This window comes from Acanthamoeba castellanii (assembly GCF_000313135.1).
Source record: "Acanthamoeba castellanii str. Neff unplaced genomic scaffold scf7180000084710, whole genome shotgun sequence".
Classification (NCBI taxonomy): Eukaryota; Discosea; order Longamoebia; family Acanthamoebidae; genus Acanthamoeba; species Acanthamoeba castellanii.
In genome coordinates, this window is record NW_004457245.1 from 140,025 (window position 1) to 164,526 (window position 24,502).

The 24,502-nt window shown below is 59.2% G+C and overlaps 6 protein-coding genes and 1 pseudogene across 6 annotated transcripts; 3 read left to right on the forward strand and 4 right to left on the reverse strand.

Annotated features, from left to right (window-relative positions):
• Positions 1-437: 437 nt before the first annotated feature.
• Positions 438-4,210, reverse strand: ACA1_145760 (Legumelike lectin family protein; the record flags this gene model as incomplete). The annotated part of the gene is made up of 12 exons (XM_004332888.1): positions 438-506; positions 597-698; positions 840-1,097; positions 1,152-1,265; positions 1,383-1,490; positions 1,740-1,915; positions 2,038-2,161; positions 2,345-2,530; positions 2,669-2,780; positions 3,400-3,487; positions 3,589-3,720; positions 3,820-4,210. 12 exons carry the CDS (start codon positions 4,208-4,210, stop codon positions 438-440), a joined length of 1,860 nt encoding a protein of 619 aa, XP_004332936.1.
• Positions 4,211-4,308: 98 nt separating this feature from the next.
• ACA1_145770 (uncharacterized protein) lies at positions 4,309-4,747 on the forward strand (the record flags this gene model as incomplete). Its single annotated transcript, XM_004332889.1, has 2 exons — positions 4,309-4,317; positions 4,571-4,747. 2 exons carry the CDS (start codon positions 4,309-4,311, stop codon positions 4,745-4,747), a joined length of 186 nt encoding a protein of 61 aa, XP_004332937.1.
• Positions 4,748-4,894: 147 nt separating this feature from the next.
• On the forward strand, positions 4,895-6,702 carry ACA1_145780 (adenosine deaminase; the record flags this gene model as incomplete). Its single annotated transcript, XM_004332890.1, has 7 exons — positions 4,895-4,984; positions 5,066-5,204; positions 5,343-5,495; positions 5,641-5,761; positions 5,823-5,928; positions 6,177-6,344; positions 6,499-6,702. 7 exons carry the CDS (start codon positions 4,895-4,897, stop codon positions 6,700-6,702), a joined length of 981 nt encoding a protein of 326 aa, XP_004332938.1.
• Positions 6,703-6,979: 277 nt separating this feature from the next.
• Positions 6,980-9,070, forward strand: ACA1_145790 (uncharacterized protein; the record flags this gene model as incomplete). The annotated part of the gene is made up of 9 exons (XM_004332891.1): positions 6,980-7,064; positions 7,234-7,416; positions 7,526-7,689; positions 7,782-7,952; positions 8,091-8,270; positions 8,370-8,495; positions 8,622-8,707; positions 8,799-8,940; positions 9,032-9,070. 9 exons carry the CDS (start codon positions 6,980-6,982, stop codon positions 9,068-9,070), a joined length of 1,176 nt encoding a protein of 391 aa, XP_004332939.1.
• A 165-nt stretch (positions 9,071-9,235) lies between these two features.
• On the reverse strand, positions 9,236-15,863 carry ACA1_145800 (annotated as a pseudogene).
• A 266-nt stretch (positions 15,864-16,129) lies between these two features.
• ACA1_145810 (uncharacterized protein) lies at positions 16,130-18,005 on the reverse strand (the record flags this gene model as incomplete). The annotated part of the gene is made up of 7 exons (XM_004332892.1): positions 16,130-16,208; positions 16,286-16,503; positions 16,591-16,788; positions 16,965-17,072; positions 17,194-17,672; positions 17,741-17,870; positions 17,970-18,005. The coding sequence occupies 7 exons, from the start codon at positions 18,003-18,005 to the stop codon at positions 16,130-16,132; spliced, it is 1,248 nt and encodes a 415-aa protein (XP_004332940.1).
• Positions 18,006-18,247: 242 nt separating this feature from the next.
• ACA1_145820 (ubiquitinactivating enzyme E1 1, putative) lies at positions 18,248-22,508 on the reverse strand (the record flags this gene model as incomplete). The annotated part of the gene is made up of 15 exons (XM_004332893.1): positions 18,248-18,395; positions 18,479-18,675; positions 18,752-18,897; positions 18,965-19,273; positions 19,342-19,537; positions 19,624-19,902; positions 19,986-20,251; positions 20,336-20,426; positions 20,512-20,883; positions 20,949-21,050; positions 21,142-21,452; positions 21,523-21,655; positions 21,738-22,031; positions 22,075-22,235; positions 22,358-22,508. 15 exons carry the CDS (start codon positions 22,506-22,508, stop codon positions 18,248-18,250), a joined length of 3,156 nt encoding a protein of 1,051 aa, XP_004332941.1.
• Positions 22,509-24,502: the final 1,994 nt, after the last annotated feature.

Consider the following 24,502-nt stretch of genomic DNA (forward strand, 5'->3'; position numbering starts at 1 on the left):
GGTGGTGGACGTGACGCCCTCTATTTATGTCCTATGGGATATGGAGCGTGCGTTGATACTGGGGGGTGCCAACCAGTAGGGATGTGGCGGACAAGGCCCTGAAACTTCGAGTCTATCATCACGCCACCCATTCCAGTTGAGATGTGTGACAGACATAGGACTGTGGAATGGACCCTTGCTAGTGGTCAATGCAGTCAGTAATAATTTGATCCTGGCCGATCTGCTTTTACCTCACTTATGTTCTTTATATTTATTGATCGTAATATTTATTTTAATTATTCTTTATATTTATATTTTATTCATTTTTATTTTTTGTTATTTATGAGTTCATGTATTGTTTTTTTTGTATTTTTGTGATAAATAAAGGAAGGTAACAGAGAAGAGGAAAGAGAGGAGAAGAGGAGAGGTGGGGACCGGGCTGTCGAGGAAGAGAGGGCCTAGAGGAATTTCTTGTTGGCATCGTCCTTGGCCTTCTTCCACATGATGAAGGCCACGCCGAAGCACACCTGACAGGCGAAGGAGATGACGATGATAAAGAGGAAAAGGGTGAGCAAGAAGAGGAGAAGGTGCACGCGCAAGAGGCAGGCAGGCGGTACCTGGAAGAAGCAAAAATAGATCCACCACGCGACGGAGCCGCTCTTCTCCACGACGCTCTTGAGCTCCTCCTTGCCGCTCTTGAGCTCCTGGAGAGCGTTGTTCTGGTCTCGGTCGCCCCTCTGCATCGTTTGTTTGAACTCGTTCAGCAAGCGCTCCGCACGCAACACGACACACACAGACACACACGACACACACACGACACACGACACACACGACACATGTGATAAGGTATGGGTGCGGACCTCGACAAGAGTCTGGACGGAGGTAACGTGCTGCTGGAGTTCGCGGATGAGGCGGGCCACGTTGTTGTAGGTGTTGCCCTGCTCGGCCGAGACGTGGCCCTTGAGGTCGCCGACCAGCTTGTTCACGGCGGACAGCTCCTCCATCACGACGCGGCGGAATTCGTTCACTGAGTCCTGGAGCACTCGCACCTCGCGGAGGGCGCCTTTGATCTCTTGGGTCAGGTCGTTGTTGTCCGCGGGCTGGCGCATGTCGTTGACCTGCGACAGCACCTGGGAGAGGCTGTGGGCGAGGCTGTCCTGCTGGTTCCTCACAGCCTCCACCTTGAAGGTCAGCTGATCCAGCTTGCTGGTGAGCTTGTTGGTGTCCTCCTGCGATCGCGGCTGTTGTTGTTGCTGCTGCTGCTGCTGCTCGTGCTGCTGCTGTTGCTGTTGCACAGGGCTGGGTTCCTGTTGGTTGCTCTGTTGTTGTTCGGTGTAAGCAGGTTGAGGTTCATCATGACGCTGCTCCTGATTGTGATGAGCTTCCTGAGACTCCTGATGTACCTGTTGCGGAAGATAAGGGTTAGGGGGATCCTTGGGAAGATAAGGGTTGGGCTTAACGGGCTCGGTCGACTGGACGGTCTCCACGTGCTCGGGCTCCGGCTCAATTTCCTGGTAGCACGCCAACAGTCAGCTCGGCTAGAACCACACACACACAGACCACACGACACACACGAACACACGCGACACACACGAACACACACGACACGACACGACACGACACGACCAACGACACGACCAACGACACGACCAACGACACGACCAACGACACGACACGACCAACGACACGACACGACCAACGACACGACACACACGGGAAGACGACACACGACACGACAACGTGACGGCTTGTGTGTGTACCTGCTGCCTTGGAGGAACGGGAGGGCGACGGCGCCACGGGTCGAGGTTGTAGGTGATGAACGAAAAGACATCGTGGTTATCGGTGAGGTGTCCAGTGGCCGCACTCAAACCAAAGTAGTAGCCCTTGGGCAGCGACTCGTGATGAGTGATGCAGGGCACCCAGTGGCCAGCTCCATCTAAATAATGACACACACGCCACACGCCACACACACACGCCACACACACGTGACGCACAACACATACACGGCGTTGGTGATGCGAGAGCAGGAGCGCATTCGCGCAAAAGAGATACACTTACCGTCGGTCTCCACCTGGATGACTCCGTCGCGATAGATCACGCGCATCTTGGACCTTGTTTCGCGGTTGAGGTTACTGCAGGAGGCCTTCTCGCCGCGCCTGCCGTCATCGAAGGGATCGTAACGCTGCGTGCCATCGTTGATCCAAAGAGAGATCCTGGGCTCGTCGTTCTAGTGGCAGCGAGTGCACAGCAAGGCGCAAACATAGGTAAGTTCATCACCGCCCATGTCACAAACAAATAGCACTTTTGTGGTGCGTGTGCGCGTGCGGTGATGTGTGGCCACAACGAGACGGGCGCAAAACTGTACCTGGCCGTCGTTGTCAAAGGTGTCGAAGTAGACGGCCATGCCGCGGTACTCCTCCGCGCTGCCCATGCTGATGCCCTCCTTCTTGGGCTCAGCCACATACCAGAGAGCCATGCCGTCGGCGCCTCGGCTGCCGCCACCGCCGATCTCAAAGTCCATTTGAACTTCCCACGCGTCCATGTCGGCCGCCTGTCGGGAAGCGTGGAGATGAACCACACAACGAGATGGGGAAGGTGCAAGATTGAGCGAAGGGAAACACACGGCAGATTAAATGAAAGCACTAAGGAGCAATTGGGAAAGTGAATGGAGCGTGAGCAACAAGCGTACCACAGAGTTCCAGACCCAGCCCACACGGCTCTGGAGAGCGGGGGTCAGGCGAATCCTATCCTCAGACACGATGGCGCTACCACCGAACTCCCAGAAAGGCAGGGTGCCCCCCCTTCCTACAAAAGAGAGATTATTATACGAACAGTTAGAATTTGACACTGTTGGGCCAGGGTGCCAAAATCTTTGCAATCGAGTAGCCACTTTAGGAAGAAACGGATTTGAACTCAGCTTCAAGTCAACGAATGCGGTGGCACTGGATGAAGATCAACGTACCGAGGTAGAAGGGGGCACGGAAAGAGTGCTTGAACTCATATCTCTGTGTCTGCGTCAAGGCCAGCGCAAACAGAGAGAAGAGGAGGAGAATCAAGATCCGCATTGGCGCAGCGTGTCCCATCTCGGCGGCGATAGATGAAGGAGAGGAGGGGGAGGGGATGGAGCGAGCCAAGGAAATGGGAACAATCGATCTCAAGATCCCTCACCACGCCACGTCTAAGTGCCAACAGCACACAGCGCCATTGCGTCGACTTGCCACCTCAGCAGTCAAGCATTCCGCACATTCTTTTCCACACTCACGAAATTTCGAGCAACGTGTGCGCACCACAAGGAACACAAGACACGCACACAAGTGGAGAAGCGAAGTCAAGACGAAAGCAAAAATGATGTATCAGTTGCTCGCGGTGAGGTGGAGTGAACGAGGGAGTAGAAAAGGGTGAGGAATAAATAATTACAACCGGTCTAGCTGCGCTTGCTCGTTCATCGATTGCAGTCTGTCGGCGTAGATCTCGGCCAGCGCCTGCTGCACCAGCACCAGCGTTTCCTCTACTCGCGCACGCCGCACACGCCGCACACACATGTTCGGTTAGTCAATGACCCGACCCGACCCGCCCGTGGGTTGTGAGCGCAGTCAAGACTGGACTTACCGGCCCAGGACAGCGTCTCTCGCAGGCTCTGAGCCGTGTGCTGGTTTTGCTTCTCCAGTTCCTGTAGGCGCTTGAGCTGCTCGGGCTTGGTCGAGTTGATCCCCGGCAGCGAGTCGATCAGCATGTCCACCTCTACATGGGTGTAAAGGAGCACCACCAACTTGCAAGTGAGTCTCTTGATGGACATGTCCCGCACACACAGCCTCTTGCGCACAACGGTGCAAGTAGTACCTTTCACGTTGTTGAGCAGGAGAGCAGCCATGTTGGCGGCTTCGCCCTCCATGACCTCCATCGTCGGGCCGGTGGGGACTGGCGCGGCGGGCTCGGGCATGGGCATCGAGGGAAGGACGGGCAGGACCGGTCCCCCGTCTGCCACGGCGGCGTTGGCACCGTTGGCCACGGTTTTGGGACCGTCCGCTGTTCGATTGAGATGTTTGAACTCATCAAAGGGCAAGGGCGGCGCATCTTGCTGCAGTACGCCGATGAATGTGTAGAATTTCTCGCCAAGCCCATCGATTTTGTCCTGCAGCTGCGTCACCCGATCGGTGACCGCCTCCACCGGCACTTGCGGTGGTGGTGCCTGGGTACCCTGTTGGACAGCTCCCTCTGGTCGTGGCTCCATTCGTTTTGTGCTTATATTTTTAGTAAATAAATTTCATTTTTTTGGCCTTCGTGACACGTCACGCCTTGCGAGATTGACCAATCTGCATTCTACACAAGATGAAGAAGGTAAACAGCGCCTGCGATCTCTGACGTCCTTACTGCCTCACCTCGGGCTAACGTCTGTGATGGTGCTTGTGCATAGGCGGCGAGGTGGTTTTCGTTGCTGATTATTGCCCTCAGCGCATGGGCTGCTCTTCTCTTCGACTACTATCCCCTTCATCTTAAGGGCAACGCACAACTCGCCCTCCAATTCGTACGTTCCCTTCCCAGTTCTGTTCTGCCATCCCTCCCTATCAAATTGACTCGTAAATTGGTGCAGGCCCCCTTCCTCGCGCTTGTCGCGTTTGGCGTGTACTCGCTTGTGCGAATTCTCTACAACCTGGCCATCTTCCCCGTCTGCCCCGAAGCGCTGACCGAGATGAGGAAGGAGATGAAGGAGGCCGAAGCCGATCTGAAGAAGAAGGGCTTCAAGTTCCCCAACAAGAAGACCGATTAAGCCAAGTGCCACCGCCCACACCCACGCCACCACACCACACTCTCACATCCCGATCGTCCTAGTTGCGATTAGCTGTTCCATTTCGATACACGAAATAAAACCAAACCAATCAAATCCAATATTCTTTTGTATTTTTTATTCCACAGCATGGACAACGAAGCCACCACGACCTGCAGCCACAAGCTGCGTGAAGCGTGCCTGACCATTCCCAAGGCAGAACTACACCTCCACATCGAGGTTCCATCTCACTCTCGCCTCCTCACACTTGCACCTTGCCCCCCCCCCGCCAGCTCATCTGTGCTGTCTGTGCACCCACAGGGCACGCTTGAGCCAGAGCTCATGTTCGCGCTGGCCAAGCGCAACGGGGTGGAGCTGGACTACGCCTCCCTCGAGGAGGCCCACCAGGCGCGTGAGCACTTCACCAGCCTGTCCTCCTTCCTCGACCTCTACTACCAAGGTACGAGGTCGCCCTGCTCCTGTGGGTGTTGCGTGCCATGTGCGGTGGCGTATGTTGTGTGCTGTGTTGTGTGTTGTAGAGTGCATGTGCGGTGGTGCGTATTTCGTGTGCAGCGCGCGTGCTGATCGCAGATCGCAGGAGCCAAGGTGCTGCAGAAGGAGGAGGACTTCTATGACCTAACGAGAGCCTACTTGACCAAGAGCAAGAAGCAGGGCCTCGTCCATGCCGAAATCTTCGTCGACCCGCAGACTCACACCCTTCGCGGCATCTCGTGCGCCACCGTCTTCAACGGTGCGTACCTCGACCACACTGCCTAGCGTGTGTTGGCGCCGTGTGTCGTGTGTCGTGTGTCGTGAGGCGTGTGTCGTGATGAGGCGTGTGGCGTGTGTCGTGTTGCATGTGCCGTGCGCCGATGACTCGACGACATTGGTTGCAGGTATCCGTCGCGCATTCGAGGAGGAGAAGGATGTGACGTGCTTCCTCATCGTGTGCTTCCTCCGCGACCGCAGCGCCGACGAGGCCGCTCAAGTCCTCGATGATATACTTCCCTATGTCAAGTACAGCCTCCACACCGCACGCACACACCGCACGCCCCACATGAACTGGACGCTCTCACAGGGAAGGACTCGTGCGCGGCGTGGGCCTGGACTCAGCCGAGGTGGGCAACCTGCCCAGCAAGTTCACCCGAGTCTTTGCGCGCGCTCGCGAGCTGGGCCTCCACCGGGTGGCTCACGCCGGTACGTACTCTTTCACGCGACGAGGCCGATGGGCGCAGCGGCGGAATGTCTGGCATGCACGGGCTCGCGCTGACTGTAGGGTGGATGGTTGCAGGCGAGGAAGGCTCGGCCGCTTATGTGTGGGAAGCACTGAAGGAGTTGGGCGCGGTAACACTGCTGCCCTTCTTTCGTGTGGCTCAACCACTCTCAACTGACACACGACACGACACGACCAACGACACGACACGACGCGCAGGAGCGAATCGATCATGGCGTGAGGTGCATGGAGGATCCCGCGCTCGTGGAGCACCTGCGCACTCACCGTATCCCTTTGACCGTGTGCCCGTCGAGCAATGTGCGACTGCGCGTCTTTCCCACGCTCGCCGAGTCCAACATCGGCGCCATCATCAAGGCCGGCCTCACCGTACACATCAACCCATCGCCGATACGACAACTATTTTCTGATACACGCCACACACAACACACAACACACAACACACAACACACACACACACAACACGACACACACACACACGCCACACACACACGCCACACACACACGCCACCACATGGCGCAGGTGACGCTGAACTCGGACGATCCGGCATACTTTGGCGGGAGCTATGTGGGCGACAACTACGCGCAGGTGGCGGAGACGTTCGGCTTGTCCCTCGGCGACGTCGAGACCCTCGCGCGCAACTCGATCGAGGCCTCCTTCCTCTCCGACAGCGAGCGCCAGCGCCACCTCGCCCTCATCAACGCCTGGAAGCTGTCTCTCTCCTAAACATTGTTTATATTTATTGACAATTCAGTAATAAAATAATGAAAATAATGAAATAATCAATACAAATCACAAATAAATACAAATAAAAAATAAATCGTGGCGGGTAAAAAGGGGGAATTGTGGGAAATCGGTTTGCGCGGTGACTTTCTCGTTCTCGGGTTGCGAAGGCGACAAGGAGTGGTCTTCGCTTCTACGCGATTCTCAATTCGATTCGATTCGTTCTGCCTCTGCCCGGCCCCCAGCCGTTGAATTGAATCCTCGTTTGCCGTACCGTAGGATGGACGTAGCGACAAGACGTGGCTGGCTGGTCTTGGTGGCGTTGGTGCTTGCCATCTTCGCATCGACCCTCCCCCCGGCGCAAGGTTTGCAGCCAATTCCATCCTTTTCTGATCCCCTTTCTCAAGCCTCTACTCTATTGATACCTCGCCTCGAGAAAAGATCAACCAAATCGATAGAAATTGGGATTCAGATTTCTACGTTTCTCAAATTTTTGTAATCTCGCAGCTAACCGGCCCCCACGCCATTTATCAGCCCTGGAGACATTCAAATGCCGCGTCCCGCGCGTACTCGTCACCACCGAGAGCGGCGGAAGCGGTCTGTCGGCGAGCGAGGTCGAGGTGCTCATCGGCAAGAACCCCAATTTCGTTGATCCCTCCTCCACCCACTGGACCTGCACCGACGGCATCGCCGGCGGCGAAGCCCTCTCCACCCCCGGTACCCTCACCCTTCATCTTTCTCCATCTTCTTCATCTTCTTGCTTGGCACTGACCGTGTGTCGTGTCGTGTCGTGTCGTGTCGTGTCGTGTCGTGTCCGTCGCGTCAGGTGGTGACTCGGGCGAGTTCTTGATGGGTCTCGCGCTGTACGCGGCAGAGATGAAGAAGTTCTACCCCGACTACGAGCTCTCCAAACACGAGGTGCACGAGATGTTCAAGGAATTCCTCGGCAGCATCGACGAGTCCCGGTCCTTCTACATGCACATGGACGCGGTACATACGACATCCATGACACGCACGCGGCACGCGGCACGCGGCACATGACGTGTTCTGATTGCGTGTCGTGTGTCGTGTGCGAAATGCAGAACGTGTACAAGCTCCTGCAGGAGAAGTTGGTGCCGATTCTGGGCACCAACCCCAACATCTACTACGTACCCGAGACCAAGCAGGAGCAGGTGCTGAAGTACCTGACCGACCCCGACTACGTGGGCTGCTCCCACCTCCACGCCATCATGATGTTCCCCGCCAAATACAGCGTACCGCACGCCCCCTTCTCGCACACGCACCACCGCACACACGCACCACCGCACACACGCACCACCGCACACACGCACCACCGCACACACGCACCACCGCACGCGATGTCAGTGCTGACGGGTCACGACTGCTATTAGATTCCGCGCGACACTGTGACGTACTTCCTGTCGTCGTTCTACGAGTACATGTGGAACCACGAGTCCAGCGACAAGCTCGTGCTGGCCATCACCGACGCCGTGCCCATCGATGGCTCCCGCACCGAGATGGCCTACATCAAGCTCGGCGCCGAACAGTCTGCGCTCGATCTCGCCGACCAGGTACCTACTCGTGTGTGCGTGTGTGCGTGGCGTGTGTGTGCGTGTGTGTGTGTGTGCGTGCGTGCGGTGGCTCACAGTCTTCCCTGGCCCGTCCACCAGTGCAAGAACATGGCGCCGGTGGTCTCAGCCAAGACGGCCAAGGGCAGCGTGTTCCTGGCTCAGCCGCAGTTCGTCGGAGGCGTTCGGGATTCGATCGTTTTCTTCTTCTCGCGCAAGCTCCAGTCGGTAGGCCTCCCCTCCCCTTTCCCTTCGCTTTCTCTCTTTTCTCTTTTCGCCTTTTATCGCACGAGGTGCACGTGCAATCACTCACCACCACCACCACGCGTGTATGTGCGTCCTGGCGCTGCTCAGTTGATCGGTGAGCAGGACGTCAGCGAGGTCAACATCGTGGAGCAGATGGCCGAACTCGCCGCGACCCATCTTCAGCTCTCCATCACGTACGCTCCACGCCTACGCCTCTCTGTGCCGTGTGTGTGTTTTGTGCGTGTGCCGTGTCTCGTTGTGTCTGACCCTCTCTGTCCACTTCAGCAATTTGGCCAAGGGCAAGCCCGTGTACAAGGTCACCATGCTGTTGGACAACACATCGAGTCTGCTGCGCCTGATCATCGCATCCGTCGTCTCCATCCTCCTCTTCATCCTGCTCTTTGCCTCCATCACCTACATCAAATTTGTACGCTCCCCTCCCATCCCACCAACTCTGTGGTAAGCTTGCTTACCAATCTTCATCTTCATCTTCATCTTCTTCATCTGCGTGCCAACAGCGTCAGCTCATTCACGAAGATGACGAGCACGAAGTGTAATAGCAACCACCCCCATTTTTCCCTCTTCTTCTTCTTCATCTTCATCTCTTCCGTCATCTTTGGCCTTCTCCATAGAGCCTTGTAAAAACACATAACATAGACCACCACGCATCAACCGGTGTAGGCTACATAAATAATAACAATCAAAACAAACATGTCTGTGTTCTATGGCTGGTCCTCCCCGGCGTTGAGCTGCTTCGTCTTGCGACGGAGCTTCTTCTTCGTCTTCCTGGCGTTGACGAAGCGCATCATGGCGGCCAGGTCCTCCTTGAACCGTCGCAGCTCGGCGTCCATGGCCTCCGCCACCCTTCGCAGCTCGCCCTCCCGCGCGTCCGCCTCCCGCTCTCGCCGCTCGGCCGCCGCGGCCGCCTCCGCTGCCTCGCCCGCGTCCGCCCGCGGCCTCGCGGCCTCCTCGAGCTCGCCGGCCAGCACTTCGCGCTCGCGCTCAAGGCGCTCCACTTCGTGTCGGGCGTGATCCAGGTTCTTCTGGAGCATCCAGTTGCGCCGCTTGAGCCGGGTGGCGTGGGCACGATCGTCGTCGACGTCGCGCGTGAGCGCCGCGATCCCGCGTTGGAGCGCGGTGAGGTCCGCTAGGCTCTGCTCTCGGAAGTGGTCGAACTCGCGCTGCGCCCGCCTTCGCTGCCGTCGCTCGCGTCGCACCAGCTCGCGGCCCTCCGGCGTCAGCCCCGCCCTCTCCCACTCCTCCTCCTCCTCTTCGTTGTCGTCATCATTTTCATCAGCCGCCACACCATTGACGCCGATCGCCGCCGCAGCCGCACCATCACCATCGTCATCGGTGGCTTCGAAGTTCCACGCGCTGGCCAGCGCACTAATGTCCTCCTCCTCGGGGCTGTCGCCATCGCCGTCAACTTTGTCGTTCCCATTGGCCTCAGGCTCGACGTGGTGCCCATTCTCCACCACCTGACGGTCGTCGTCGTAGTCGACATCGGCGGTGTTGTCGACATCATTGACGGCGGCGACGGCGGCGGTGGCGGTGGCGGGCTGTAGCTCGGCGAGGAGGGCGGCGCGCTGGGCTTCGGATTGGGCCAGGCGCTGCTCGAGATCGGCCACGCGTCGCTCCCATTCGGCCACGCGGCGGTTGACCTCGGTCCACTCCCGCTCGAGCGCCTGCGCATAGTTGCCCTCCATCTCGCGCTGCCACTCGGCCCTCGACGCCTCCACCCGCAGCACCTCTGCCCGCAGGGCCTTCACCTCCTCCTCGGCCGCAGCCGCCCTCTTCTCCGCTTCGTTCTTCGCCTCCTCTTCGTTCTCTGCTTCGTTCTTCGCCTCCTCTTCGTTTGCTTCGTTCTCTGTCGCGTTCTCCGCCTCCTCCTTCGTGTCGTTTTCATTTTCGTCTTCGTTCTTCGAGTCTTCTTCGGCGACCTCCACCATCACCGCCTCCTCGTCCTCCTCGTCTTCGTCGTCTTCGTCGTCTTCTTCATCATCGCTCTTCTTCTCCTTTTCGCTTTCGCTTTCTTCGTTTTCTTCTCCGTTTTCGTTTTCCTTCTCGTTCTCGTGCTGCCCACCTTCGGGCTGCAGCTCGACGAGGGCCCGGCGCAGCTGGTCGATCTCGAGGTCCTTGCGGCCGAGCAGCACCTGGGCCAGCTCCTTCTCGCGCTGGCGCATGAGCGTGAGCTCCTGCCACGTCGCCTGCGTGTGCGCCCACTCGGCCTCCTTCTTCTGCCACTCGAGCTGCCGCGTCTCCCAGGCCTGCACCTCGCGGTACATGTCCTGCACCTCGAGATTGACCCGGTTGAACTTCCACATCTCCTGCTTGAGCCGCAGCTCCAGCGTATCGCAGTGCTCCCTGTGTGCCGTGTGTGTGTGTGTGTGTGTGTGTGTGTCAGATAATACGCACGACACGACACGACACGACACGACACACGGATGTACTTGAGCTCGGCGATCATCGCGCGCTCCTTGTCGAGCTCCTCTTCGAGCAGGCTCCGCCGCAGGCGCAGCTGCTGCAGCTCGTCCTTGAGCGCCGCCCTATTCTCCTCGACACTGGTGCCGGCGTCGGCGTCGGCATTCATTGCAGTCGGGGCTCCCATCGTGGAGTCCTCCTCTCCGGGAAGGAGCCGGCGGTGCCCGAGCTCGGCCACGCGGGCTTGGGCGGCGCGGGCCAGCTCGCGCAGCTCCTGCTTCTCGACCAGCACCGCGTCCCACTCGCGCTCCTTGGCCTCGAGCGCCTCCTCCCACTCGCGCTCCTTCGCCGCCATCTGCTCCCGCAGCTCCGCCGCCGTCGAGTCGTCGCTCGCTCGGGGCTGATGGGCGGCATCGGCGTCGGCGTCGGCGAGGCGCTGGCGGAGGTGGTCGAGGGCGGCGTCGCGGTCGCGCAGGGCCGCGTGCCATTCGGCCTCCTTGGCGGCGAGGTGGTCGTGCAGCTGCTGGAGGACGGCATCCATCTCCTGCATGGTGGTGACCCACTCGTCCTCCTTGGCCGCGTGCTGGCGCTCGTCGGCGGCGAGCCGGTCGCGCAGCTCCTCGAGCGCCGCGTCCTTGGCCTGCACCACCGCATTCCACGCATTCTCCACCGTTGCCAGCTGGTCGCGCAGCTCACGGACTACCTTGGTCTCGGTCTCGGCCTCCGCCTCACTCGCCACCGCGGCCGCCGCCTGCTGCTGCTCGGCCACGGTCGCATTCCACGCATTTTGCTGGGCCTCGGCCAGGGCTGCGGCGTGCCGGGCCTCCTGGGCCGCGAGTTGGTCGCGCAGCTCGCGCAGGGCCGCATTCCACTCCTGCTCCGCGGCACTCCACTCGCGCTCCTTCTCCGCCAGCTGCTCGCGCAGCTCCCGCACCACTTCGCTCTCGGCCTCGGCCTCTTCACCGTCTTCGTTTCCTTCGTCGCCGACTCTCGTCGCAGCGCCGCGACCCGGTCGTTGGCGGTGGCCAGCTCCTCGCGCAGCTCCTCCAGCGCGGCGTCCTTCTCCTCAATAGTCGCATTCCATTCATTCTGCTTGGATTCCAGCTCCTCGCGCAGCTCCTCCAGCGCGGCGTCCTTCTCCTCGACGACCGCATTCCACGCATTCTGCTTGGCCTCAAGCTGCTCGCCGAGCTCGCGCACCGTCGCTTCGGCCGCGCTCCATTCGCTCTCGCGGGCCGCCAGCTGGCCTCGCAGCTCTTCCAGTGCCGCCTCCTTGGCCTCGAGCGCCTCCTCCCACTCCTGCTCCTTCGCCGCCAGCTGCTCCCGCAGCTCTCGCACCACTTCACTCTCGGCCTCTTCGTCTTCCTCTCGCTGCAGCGCCGCGGCCTCGTCGTTGGCGGTGGCCAGCTCCTCGCGCAGCTCCTCCAGCGCTGCCTCTTGTTCTTCGGCGGCCGCATCCAGTTGGGCCTGCTTGGCCTCAAGCTGCCCATCGAGCTCGCGCACCGTCGCTTCGTTCTCCTGCGCGGCCGCGCTCCATTCGCTCTCGCGGGCCGCCAGCTGGCCCCGCAGCTCTTCCAGCGCCGCCTCCTTCTCGGCCAGCCGCTCGCGCAATTCGTCGAGCGTGGCACTCCACTCCGCCTGCTTGGCATTCCACTCATTCTCCCTCGCTTCAAGCATCGCATTCCATTCATTCTCCTTGCCCTCCAGCGTCGCGGTCCACTCGTGAAGCTGGCCGTTGAAGCTCTGCTGCTTGTCGCCCTCCAGCCGGTCGACGATGGCCTTGAGCTGCTGCTCGATCTCGTCGGCCTCCGCGCGCCGCTCGTTCTCGCGCGCCTCCCGCTCGCGCTCCCACTCGCGCTCCTTCGTCTGTGCCGCATCCGTGACCTGCGCCAGCTCGGCCTCGAGCCTGTCCAGCTCTCGCTGGGCGTCGGCCAGCTGCGCGCTGAGCGTCGCGACCTCCTCCGCCCTTCGTTCTCTGTCATCTTCGTCGTCTTCGCTTTCCTTTGTCGTCTTCGCTCTTTCCGCTTTGATCTCCGCGCGCAGCTCGGCCAGGCCGTGCTCCGCAGCCGCGCGGCTCTGCTTGGCGGCCTCCAGCTCGCGCTCCAGCTCGACATACTTGGCATTCTCGTCATTCCGCTGTCGCTTCATGCGCTCGACCTCGGCCAGCATGCCATGAATGTTGGTCTGCTGGGCCTCGCCGTCCTGCTGGTACCGGTGGACGATGGCCTCCAGGCTCGCAGACCTCTCGCGCTCGCGCTCGATCTGGCCCTCGAGGTCGGCCACGCGGTCGGCGAGCTCGTGGCGGGCGCGCTTGAGCTCGACGACCAGCTGCGACGAAGCTTGCTGCTGCTTGTCGCCGTCGCTCGGCCGCCCCATGGCATCGCCGTTCCCATTCGGTTGCTGGGACGGGCCGTGGCGCACGAACGGTCCCCGCAGCCTGCGCTCACATCGAATCAATGGTGTGTGTCGTGTCGTGTGTCGTGTGTCGTGTGTCGTGTGTCGTGTGTCGTGTGTCGTGTGTCGTGTGTCGTGTGTCGTGTGTCGTGTGTCGTGTGTCGTGTGTCGTGTGTCGTGTGTCGTGTGTCGTGTGTCGTGTGTCGTGTGTCGTGTGTCGTGTGTCGTGTGTCCGTGTGCCGTGTGCCTGGAGGAGGTGGGAGAGTACCGTTCGATCTCTTCCAACAGTTCGATCTGCTTTTCGCTGAGCTTACGGCAGTTGCGCTCCATCTCCTGCATGAGGCCCTGCACCCGCTGGCCGTTCTCCTTTTCCATCTGCGCCACCGACTCGGCGCGCTTGACCTTCTCTGTCCACACCCTGCGCTCCTCCTCCCTCACCTCCTCCACCCTACGCGCGCCATCGAAATCAGCACTCGCCGCACACGCGCACGACACGCACGACACACAACGTAGGCAGGTACGCACTTTCGCTGGGTGACTTCTTCGGCGGAGCGGCGGGCGCGGACCACCTCCTGCCCCAGTGCGCGGAGCTTGGCGCCGACGGCCTCCAGGGCGTCATCCTTCTGCTCGGCCTCCTCGCGCAGCTGCGCCACGGCCGCGTCGGCCGCGTCGAGCCGGGCGCGCGCCTCGCTGAGCGCGTCGGCCTTCTCCCGCAGGGCCTCGCGCAGCCGGGCCTCGCTGTCGACGAATTTGCCGAGCTTGACCTCAACCTCGCCCAGCAGGTGGTCCTTCTCGCGCAGCTGCGCCCGTTGCTGCTTGGCGGCCTGGGCGTCCTGGGCCGCCTGCTGGCGCCACTCGTCGACCTCACGCAGCAGCGCGCGCCGCTCGGCCTCAGCCTCGCGCTTGGTGTCGTCGACCACGCGCGACGCGGCGGCCTCGGCCGTGTGCAGGGCCTCCTCGAGCCGCCGCTCGCGCGCCCGGGCCTCCTCGACCTCGGCCTTCCACTTGGTGGTCAGGTCCTGGATCTGTTCGTCCTTCCCGCGCAACAGCTTGTGCAGTTCGTCCTTCATCTTCTTCTCCTGTTTGTAGAGTGACTGTGAGTCGCTCGTTCGTATGTGTCGTTGTGTGTGTGTGTGTGTGTGTGTGTGTGTGTGTGTGTGTGTGTGTGTGTGCGTGTGTTGCGTGTGTTGCGTGTGTGTGCCGCGTGTGACGCGCACCACCTCCTGCAGGTCGATGGCTTGCTTCTTGAGTAGGATGTTCTTGGTCTGCAGCTTCTGCTTGAACGTACGGATCTTGTCGTCCCACTCCTGCTTCTGCGCCTGGACCGCGCGCTCGAGCTCGGCCCGCTCCTGCTCTCCGGCGCGCGCGTCGGCCTCCAGCCGCAGCCGCAGCTGCTTCTCGAGGTTGAGCGCGTCGCTCAGGGCACGCGCGCGCTTCTCGCCCACCTCGTGCTGCTCGACGGCGTTCTCGAGCTCCCACTCCTTCTCCTCCAGGTCCTGCTGGGCCTTCTCGCGCGCGGCGCGCTCAGTCTGGGCCTGGGCCTGGGCCGCGACCAGCTCCTGCTCGATGCGCTCGCGGCGCTTGCGCTCGTCGCGGCCGCGGCCCACGGCGGCGTCGAGCTCCTTCTCCAGGCGCACGCGCACCTCGCGCTCCTCGACCACGCTGCGCTGGACGGTGTCGATCTCGTGCTTGACCTGCTCGAGCACCTTGCGCATGCCGTCGGCCTTGTCGCTCTCGGCCTTGAGCCGGCGCCGCGCGTCGTCGGCCTCATGCTGCAGCCGCTCGCGCTCCTGCCGCGCGGCCTTCTCCTGCGCTCGGGCTTCGTCGCGTTCGCGTTCGGCGCGCTGGCGCTCGGCGGCGAGCTTGTCGCGCTGCTCGGCGTGCTGGCGCGACTCGCCCTGGACCCGGGCGAGGGCCTGCTGGCACTCGTGGAGCTCCTCCTCGAGCCGCTGGACCACCGTGATGTCCTCGTTCTGCCACTTGGCATATTGTCTGCATGTGTGCCGTGTGCCGTGTGCCGTGTGCCGTGTGCCGTGTGCCGTGTGCCGTGTGCCGTGTGCCGTGTGCCGTGTGCCGTGTGCCGTGTGCCGTGTGCCGTGTGCCGTGTGCCGTGTGCCGTGTGCCGTGTGCCGTGTGCCGTGTGCCGTGTGATTGCCAGTGGCGAGGTCAGCGTGCTTGCGCCGAAGCCATCATCAGAGAAAAGTGAACAAAGAGGGAGTCGAGACCTGATGAGCTGCCCATCTTCATCTGTGAGCTGGTTCTTGAGTGCTGCGATATGCTCGCGAAAGAAGGCCTTCTCTTCCCTGGATGGAGTAAGATGAAGTTGAATGGAAGTGATGACAGCGAGGGCATAGAGGTGATTATGAGGCGGTGGAGCAAGTACCTCCTCTTGTTACGTTCAATTTCGAATCGTTGCCTCAGATCTTCGATTTCTGTTTTCAATTCCTCTTCAATGTCGCCGTGGCGTAGCAGGTCATCGAATCGCGACAGCACCGCGGCTGCCTTGGCAGAGCCTCCGCGGCCCCGCCCCTTCATCTTCGCCCTCTTCTCTTCCATTCCTCACCGGGGGGGAAGGTGCGATTGGAGATTCGATCCGTTGCTATCTGCTCTAATTCTATTTCTACGTGAACGATCTCGACATGAACCGAGACGGCCGGACGAGCACGTGGACCCTCCCGATGAAGCGAGATATCAACTCAAGCGATCTGTCGCGCGAGATGCGTGACACGTCAGCCTTTTCTCCTTCTATTTCTTCTTCTTTTGTTTTACACCATACCCCAAGAGCTTCGTTTGGCTTCACGTCACTGCATCGAAGGCCTGGGCTCCAGCTTGAACGGTCCCAAGCTCATGATGGGTCCGCCAAACTTCGGTCCTCCAACCCTGTCGCCAACCTCCATCATCAGCCTGTGCGGTGTGTGCGGTGTGTGCGGTTGGGGTGCACAGTGGTTGAAGTCTACCGTATCTGGAGCATGTAGAAGGTCTCGGTGTGTTCGAGGGCGTCGGGCAGCACGTCGGGCAGCACCACGGAGGGCGGGCTGCTGAACGGGATCTTGAAGCGCACGTGGTGGGTGCTCCTGAACTTGCCCTTGATGGGGAACCCGAAGGGCGTCATCACCTCCGTCCGCACCGCCTCCTTCTTCTTCTCCACCCTCAGCTTCGTCTTTTGTTTCTTTTCCTGCATTGCGTATGTGCGGTGTGATGAGCTCGAGTATGAGTGTGTGTGTGTGTGTGTGTGTGTGTGCGGTCGTGCGTGTGCGGTGACCTGGTCATCGGCGCGATAGCCCATGACGGCGCCGTAGGTGACGTGGCAAAGGGACATGGCGATCTCCTTGATGACCTGCATCGTGTGGTTCCTGATCTCCAGTTCCACGGGGATGTTGTCGCCCACGTAGAAGCGCTTCCTGGGCGACTTGGCCACCAGGATGACCATCGTCGATGCCTTCTTGGGCACCTTCTTCACCTTGCATTGACACTCTGTGTCCCAAAAGTAGTCCCTGCCCAGCCCTGCACGTGTGTGTGCGTGTGCGGTAGTGAGTGCGCGGGTGCGATTGATGCGTGTCGGGAGAGTGGGGGGGGGGCAGTGCCTTGCGGGTTGGGTGCGTTGTTATAGGCCTGCTCGAGTTTGAGCATGCCCACGCGCTTTTGCTCATCGATGGCCGCCAATCCGTGGCGGGTGTAGTTCACCACCAGGTTGGTGCGGCCCATGGGCTCTTCCTCCTCCTGCTTCTCCTTTTCTGCAGCCGCCTGACACCACTGGCTGCACGAGCAAGGCTATGGTGAGGCAAAGGTTGCTCCCTTTACACCACACACACACACACACACACACACACACACACACACACACACACACACACACAACACACACAGTCTCGAGACGCAGGATGGGGCACCTCTGAGTCTGCTCTTCCGTGGGTGCGTTGGACAGGCCTGCGTCGGGTTCGGGCACGGGATGACCCATGTGCCTTCTGATCGACATCTGCGCCAGCCGGTTGGCTTCCGCCATCGATACACTCTTGCGCCTCCTGCCATGCGACGCGACGCGACACGATGTCAGAATCGATTGGAGAGGGGGCTGTGGCGAGAGGTTATACGAGTTGGAGCGGAAGGCCAGGCCGGCTTGAGGTTGAGGCAGGTCGGGCAGCTGATTGATCGAGCTCGCTCGCCCTCTGTGTTGCCCGCCGCCGCCGCCGCCGCCCGGCGGGATGTAGACTGAGCGCCGGCGCCACGAGGGCTTGTCGGCCTTCTTGAGGCCCTCCTCTTTGCGCTTGATCAGCGCCTCCTCGATCGCGGTCAGCGACGCCAGGAGCTTGTCGGCCTTGTACATGAGGTTGAGAATGACCGTTCCTATTTTCCACTCAATGAAGTGAGCGGCGCAGTACTGCAAGAATGGGAAGACGGGAGAAGAGGTGGACCTTGCTCAGTCTTGGCGACGGTGAAGGGCTTGGAGGGCAGGTTGAGCTGCATCTCCTCGCCCATCCTGTCCAGCGCGGCCTGCCCCGAGTCCATGGGGGCCTCGAGTTTGCTGCACATCACCCGAAACACCTGCGGGGGCCACACAAGGGTCAAGCGTCACAACCCATCCGACCATCAACATCACAATCGAAACAAGACACATGCTTGGGAGGGAGTGAGGCAACGCACCCGATCAAGCCGTGCTTCCAGCATCTTCGCGTCCATCTTTTTCCTCTTGGGGGTCTTCCTCACCAAAGGGGGACCAAGATCTTGTCCACCCTCCACAAAACAATTTCGTAAAACCACAAAACAACACCAAAACCGAACAAGACATTTGCCAAATATTTGGTTCCGATGCAACTGAAAGAGCTGAAAAGCGAAGAATTTTTTTAAAAAAAAGCTAACCCACTCGGGTTCGTCTTGTTCAAGAGGCTGAAGCAGAGAAAGGAAGAACAGATGATCACTCTTCACGCCACAGAGCGGAACCTGAAGTGGATGTCGGGCAGCTCGAGCTCGTCGCCGGTCGCGGCGTCCTCGCCCTCTACCGAGAGGAGGAAGAAGTGCTTCGTGGCCGGGATCGTCTTCTTGTTCACCGTGCACCAGATGTCCGTCACCCTGCACAGCCCATGTCGTCGTCAACATCATCGTCTACAACATAGTGACGGCGATGAGGGAGAAGAAGAAGAAGAAGAACGTACGGCTGTTGGAGGCGGGCCTTGTGGCCGGGCAGGTAAGAGGTGTACATGAGCCCCACGCCGCTGGCGATGGAGTTGACGACGATGTTGTGCTCCTCCTTGAAGCGGTTGACGAGCTCCTGGAGCGTGGTCTGCTCGGTCATGTTGAACTCGATCTTGTCCCACTCGGTCCAGCCCTCCGCCGGATAGCTCTTCGTGCCCTGTACCGCGCACGTGTGAGAAAAAACGCTGAAGAAGGTGTGCGTGTGCGGTGTGTGCGCGTGCGCGTGCGCATACCTCGGCCTCGTTGCCCTTGTGAACTGCTGGCGGGAGAGGCTCCGAGAAGGCCCAGAACGGGAGCGCAAGGTTGACGAACGCGTTCTTGAACTGCTCCAGCTTCTTGTCGCCCTGCACCAGCTTGTAGAGCTCCAGGCACACAAGACCTTTGGGTGGCAAGAGTCAGTCACCACTCGGGCCGCACGCATGACACGCACGAGGCTGGAGACCTACCAGTAATCATGGCCGTGGTGGTGGCAATGGCAGGAATGATCTTGCCCGCGATCTGCTTGGTCTTGTGCACGTCGGCCTCCTTGATGGAGTAGTTGCGCGCCCTAAGGTTGGAGGCGGCAGTGATGAAGGCCATGTGGTAGTTGGTGTCGTCGTCCTTCTCAAAATTGATCGGCTTCAACCGCCAGTCGCCCACCTGCTGCCTATCGGGGAGGGACCCGACGATCCGCTGGATGGCCGCCTCGTCCGCGTCGTGTTCGTCACCGCCACCGCTGGGCTCCTCCTGCTGGCCAGGGTCCGTCTGGATTTTGACTGTGTTGTGTGTTGTGTGAGCCGACACCTACGCGCTTGAGAGTGACGAAGAAGAATAGGGAACTTACCCTTCTTAGGCACGAATGTGGGCACGGTGGTGGTCTTCAGGACCTCGTGGATCTCCTCCATCGAGATATGGTCGTCGATGCCGTAGAGGTGCGCCAGGAGCTTGGTGCCGGCGATGATGAAATCCATGTGCAGCGTGTCGTCCTCGGAAAACGCGAGCGCGCGGGGGAAGCGCTTGGGACCCGACCAAAAGCGAACCTGTTGGTGTGTCGGCGCGTGACGTGTGTTAATCGACCAAGGTCGCTACATACAAGAGCGATCAATTAGAGAAAGGAGGAACATACGCCGTTGGAGGTGATGTGGTCCTCGGGGAAGTTGTAGGCCAGCTGAGCGATGTTGTTGTGGAAAAGCTCCTCGAAGTGCACGCGCGCCCAGGCCACACAGTCCTTGATGGTAATTGTGTTGCCCTTCTCCAGGTAAGCCTCGATACCCTCCAGCGTCTTCTTGAGTACGCCAATATTGGTGTTGGCCTTGAGCTTCTTCACGTAGTCGGGGTTGTCCAGGTAGTTGTTCACATCCTCGGCCTGGTTCTTGAAGAAGCCGCCGAACAAGTCCCTCGCCCACTGTGATGACGAAGCGACACATAAAATTGAACAAAGATGAGATCCAGCACAATGACTGCGAGCTGCGCTCGGGTGTGTCTTACCTCGATGGTGTGCTCGATCTTGTTGGGGAAGTTCTTGAGCGTGCACATGGGAATGGTCTTCTCGGGAGGATCGGCCGAGGCCGAGTACGACTCGGTCTTGTGGGGCAAGACGACCTGCGTGTTGGCCTTGGCGCCGAGGGTGCCAGACTCGAGGAGAGGCTTGCCGTAGGTGACGCACTGGTAATCGGTGTAGCGGCGGGCCTCAAGGTTGTCCAGAGCATTGCACACGCCGTCGAGAGAACGCCAGAATTCCTCCGTGAAGGTTTCTGTAACAAAGTCAAGAAATCAGTGTCGATATACCACAAGACAGAAAGTGCAGGCGCTGAACTAGTCGTAGTGGGCGAGCGTACCCTCAGTTTGGACGGGGATCTCGTAGGGTGTCACACGGATGTGAGGATTCATGACCTTGATCGCCGCCGAGGCGGCCTGCGACTTCATTTTCTGTAAACAAGCAAAGAAAGAAAGTATGAGGAACACCACACCGCGCGAGGGCCTAGAGCACAGAAACGAGGTGCTGGATGCGTACGCCAATGTCATAGTCGCGGAAGAGGAACTGGCGGTTGAGGTTGGACTTTTCGATGTTGTCCATGTCCGTCACGAAGATGGTGCCCTTCTCGCCGCAGGCCAGACCCATCATGGCAAAGTTCTTCAGGAACTCGCATCCGAGGGCACCCGCACCGCAGAGGAAGTACTTCTGCTGCTCGAGCTTGTCCTGGAACGACTTGCCGAACACGGCAATCTGGTTGTCGTAGCGGCTGCCCACCGGGGCGTGGTCGGCGAGGTTGAGCTCGCTGGGCAGGGCCTCGACGGCGTCGAAGTAGAACCACTGGAAGAGGGGGTGGAACTTGCCCGAGATCTTGAGCACTTCTTGCGCCGTGATACCGCCGAAGAAGGCGTTCTGTGCGAGGGTGAGAACTAGGGTGAGATTGCTGCAGACGAACTTACTGGGCGAGGAAGCCGTACCATAGGGCTCAGGTCGCCACGCGAGAACATGGCCAGCTTTCTGATAATGTCCTCATCGATCTCCTCCACCTCGTGCACCTTGTCAGCGATTCTGCTGGCGTTCTGTTTGTTTGTACAAATTCCATCAAAGTCACGCGTTTGAGTCATCATTCCAACGGCACTGAAGTGTGAGCCGAGTGGATTGGGGGTTTACCTCGTTCTTAGCCTGCTGATTCAAGTCTTTGGCCAGCTGGACGACTTCGTTCGCGGCGTTCTCGTCGCCCACGGGCGGCAGCTCGCCGTGTTTGTCCTGGTAGGCCAGGAGGGCCTGGAAGCCAAAGTGCAGCTGCTCGGCGCGCCCGATCTTGGCAAAGTCGCTCATCGTGAACTCGCCCGGCGTGAGGAAGGACTTGGCAAGCGACGAAAACTTGAGCTCCTTGGGCACCTTCACCTGCTGAACCACGCCTCCGCGCTCGTACGCCGTGTAACCCGTGGTATCGAGCGCAATCTGGAAAGTATAAGGCCCTGTAGGCAGACGGCAGCTAGGGTGAGCACAAAAGGTGCGTGATGAAGGATCAGGATGGCTGGGGCGTACCAGTGACGGTGACCTTCACCGGCTTGGCGCTGTTGAGCTCCGTCATGCCCTCGACCTCGTCGAAGATCACTTGGTCGCCGTCCTCCAGACCGTGCCTGCTCTCGTCGTGCACCGTAACAATAGCGGGGTTGTCCTGCAGGACGGAAGTAGAGCTTCGGTTTAGAGACAGGCGCACACTGTACAGTCCGCCTTCCTGCACACGCCGCACGCAATACCTGGCTGATCGAGCTGATGATGTGTCTTTCGGGCTCCTCGCCGTTGGTGTCCACCACGACGAAGCTGTCGCCAAAGTCGGTGAAGATCGTGCCGAAGAGACCCCTGGTCTCGGCCCAGCAGAAGGCGATGCGGTTGTCGTGGCAGTAGGTGCTCACCCTCGTCAGCTCGGAGGTGGACTTGGCGTTGGTCATCACCACGACCTGGAAAGAGGAGAGGAAGGCCTCGTCCAGGGCTCCCGTGTGGGCATTCACGGTCACGTAAGGGTTGAGCTCAGCCACTCGGTGCACGCAGGCCTGTTCACAACCGTGCGTGAGCGTGACGTGCTTGCATGCGTACAATGCAGCACTTGCAAGAGAAGTGGTGAAGACGAACCTCAGCTCTGTTTTTGCCCACGTCTTCCTCAAACAGGTAGAACTGCGATGAGAGGTCGCTCAACACTGCCGCTTCAGTGTCATGGAGAGTCACGGACTTGACGCCAGCGAGGACCACATTCTTGGCTGGTCCAATCCCAAATGGGTTGTGGAGAAGAGTTCACGGTCAGGCGGGAACACCAAAACAACGCTGCCTCGCATCTTTATCGATCAATAAAGTCGTAATAAAGAGGAAAAAAAGAGCGTACCAATCTCGAGGCCCAGACCCTTGACTCCGCAGATGAGCACGTTCGTTTCGGCGAGCTTCTTCATGGTCTCCAGTCCCAGGACGTAGACCTGGCGCGAGTACAGTCCCAAATCCAATTTGGACGTAGTGCGCGCTCGGGCTGGCAGGTGCATCGCGTAGTGAGCACACCCAACGAAGCTGCAACAAGTGCAAGCGTATAAGAAGGAGAGAGCAGTGCGTACAGGTGAGAAGGCGCTCCTTTCGCACGTCGGCTTTGCCAGCAGCGCGGTCATCTGATTCGGTGCTTTGCTGTAAAATTCAAATTTTGGAAGATGAAGAGAAAAATGAGAAATGACACAAGAGGGTGAGGGTCTTGGCCACGTGCAATCAACCACGCAAGGCCCTGAACACTCCACAACGAGCGGCAGTGATAAACAAAAGAAACATGACAGAGTAATCATGCAAAAAGACCATCACCCTACTGATTTGCCATCCGCGACAAGTCTTGAACTTACCTCGTGGGTGCGCTTCATCGCTAGCGTAGCAGTCGATATGCAGTGGCTGTATATCTATTGAATATTGGGCTGGCTCGTGTGTCACGACGCGCAGATGTAGCAAAAAGAATAGATGGCAAAAAGAGAAAATAACAGCTTTGTGCCTTTGAAATATTTCTTAGAAATGTCTGAAACACCAGCAAACGTTGTTCATTCCACACTGCACACACACTGCATACTTGGTGGTCGTAAGGTAATCACGCGCAAAATCAACAGCCATGACAGGTTTGCTCAATCGAGGAGATGGACGTAGATGCCAGCGTGCCATGCACCATTCGAGGCGCGGGCTGGCATGACCGCGTTGGACCACGCCGTCGGCGCTGTCGGCTCCTTCAGGAAGTCGTGCTGCTGTTGCAGCCCTTTCTTGTAATGCACGCCGCGATCATGATCGGGCATAAACAGATGTGCTGTAGGCCGCACCGACGCCCATTAGCGGGAACACTGACGAGAGTACGAGGAGAGGAGGCACTCGTGGGCCGTAAAAAGGAAATACAAGAAAGAAAAAGAAAATGTGCCACAAGTGCATCTGAGTGCGTTGCCTCGAAGTCTTCTTCGCCATCTTTTTGTCTCGTCCCTCTCTCGATTTCTACCCCTGCAATGAAGAGGCCTTTTCTCGCGCTACCAACAATAACGAGAAGAGGAAACACCCCAGAGTTTTACCTCACCCTCTAGGGGAGGCGGTCATGCACGCATCTGTAGATGGGCTCTCGTGGTACGTCCGCACACGCAGCGCCGACGTGCTCACGCCTCGCGGCCTTTGTTCGCCAACCATCGCTATAATCTCTGTGGTTGATCGAAAAGGCCTAGAGCGCGAGCCGCTCCGGCGTCGCAGATGGCCCGCGCAGCAACTGTTGGCGCCCGCTCAGCTGGTGCTGTCGAGTCCTCCTCTTTCGCGCGGTCGCCCGGCCTCGTCTCGTACACTTCGCCTGTGCATCGCCTGAAGGTACGCGTCGCTTTCGCTCTCAAGAGGCGCGGTGCACCGTTCTTTTTAGTATATCTTTGCGATTATGATCATCACAGCGACGGGTGCTGGCGAGATGCGCGACACAGCAGCGGTGAAGACGCCCCCACCGCCATCTTCTTCTCCTTCTTCTTCCGTCTTCTCGGTACCTACCTACTACCACCACATCTCTCATCGTGGCCTCCATTGTCGGCCTATCACCGCGCGGCCCTGTACTATCTATCGAGCACCATCTATCGTGTTCTATCGAATCTTATGTACTATCGTGTACTATCATCTATGATGTACAATGGTCTATTGATTCTCATCTTCTGTGTCTATTCTACAAGCTGTGCGTTTGCGCAGGTGGCGTACAATGGCGGTAGCGGGCCAAGCAGCTTGCAACGTCGGCCTCAGCAGCAACAACAAGGTCGATGACGTATCCTACTACGCGTTAGTACTAACCACGTTCTCAGACACCACTAGCATGCAGTACGCCATCTTCTCTTCCTGTTCCCGCTTCTCCTTTCCTTCTCTTCTTGTTTTCTTTTCGTTTCTTCTCCTTTTCGTTTCTTCTCGTTTTCTTCACGTTTCTTCTCTTTTTCTTCTTTTCCGTATTTGGTCATTGCGGTGTCCGCTCCGGATTTGGCGAGCTCGTGCTTTGACTGACGTG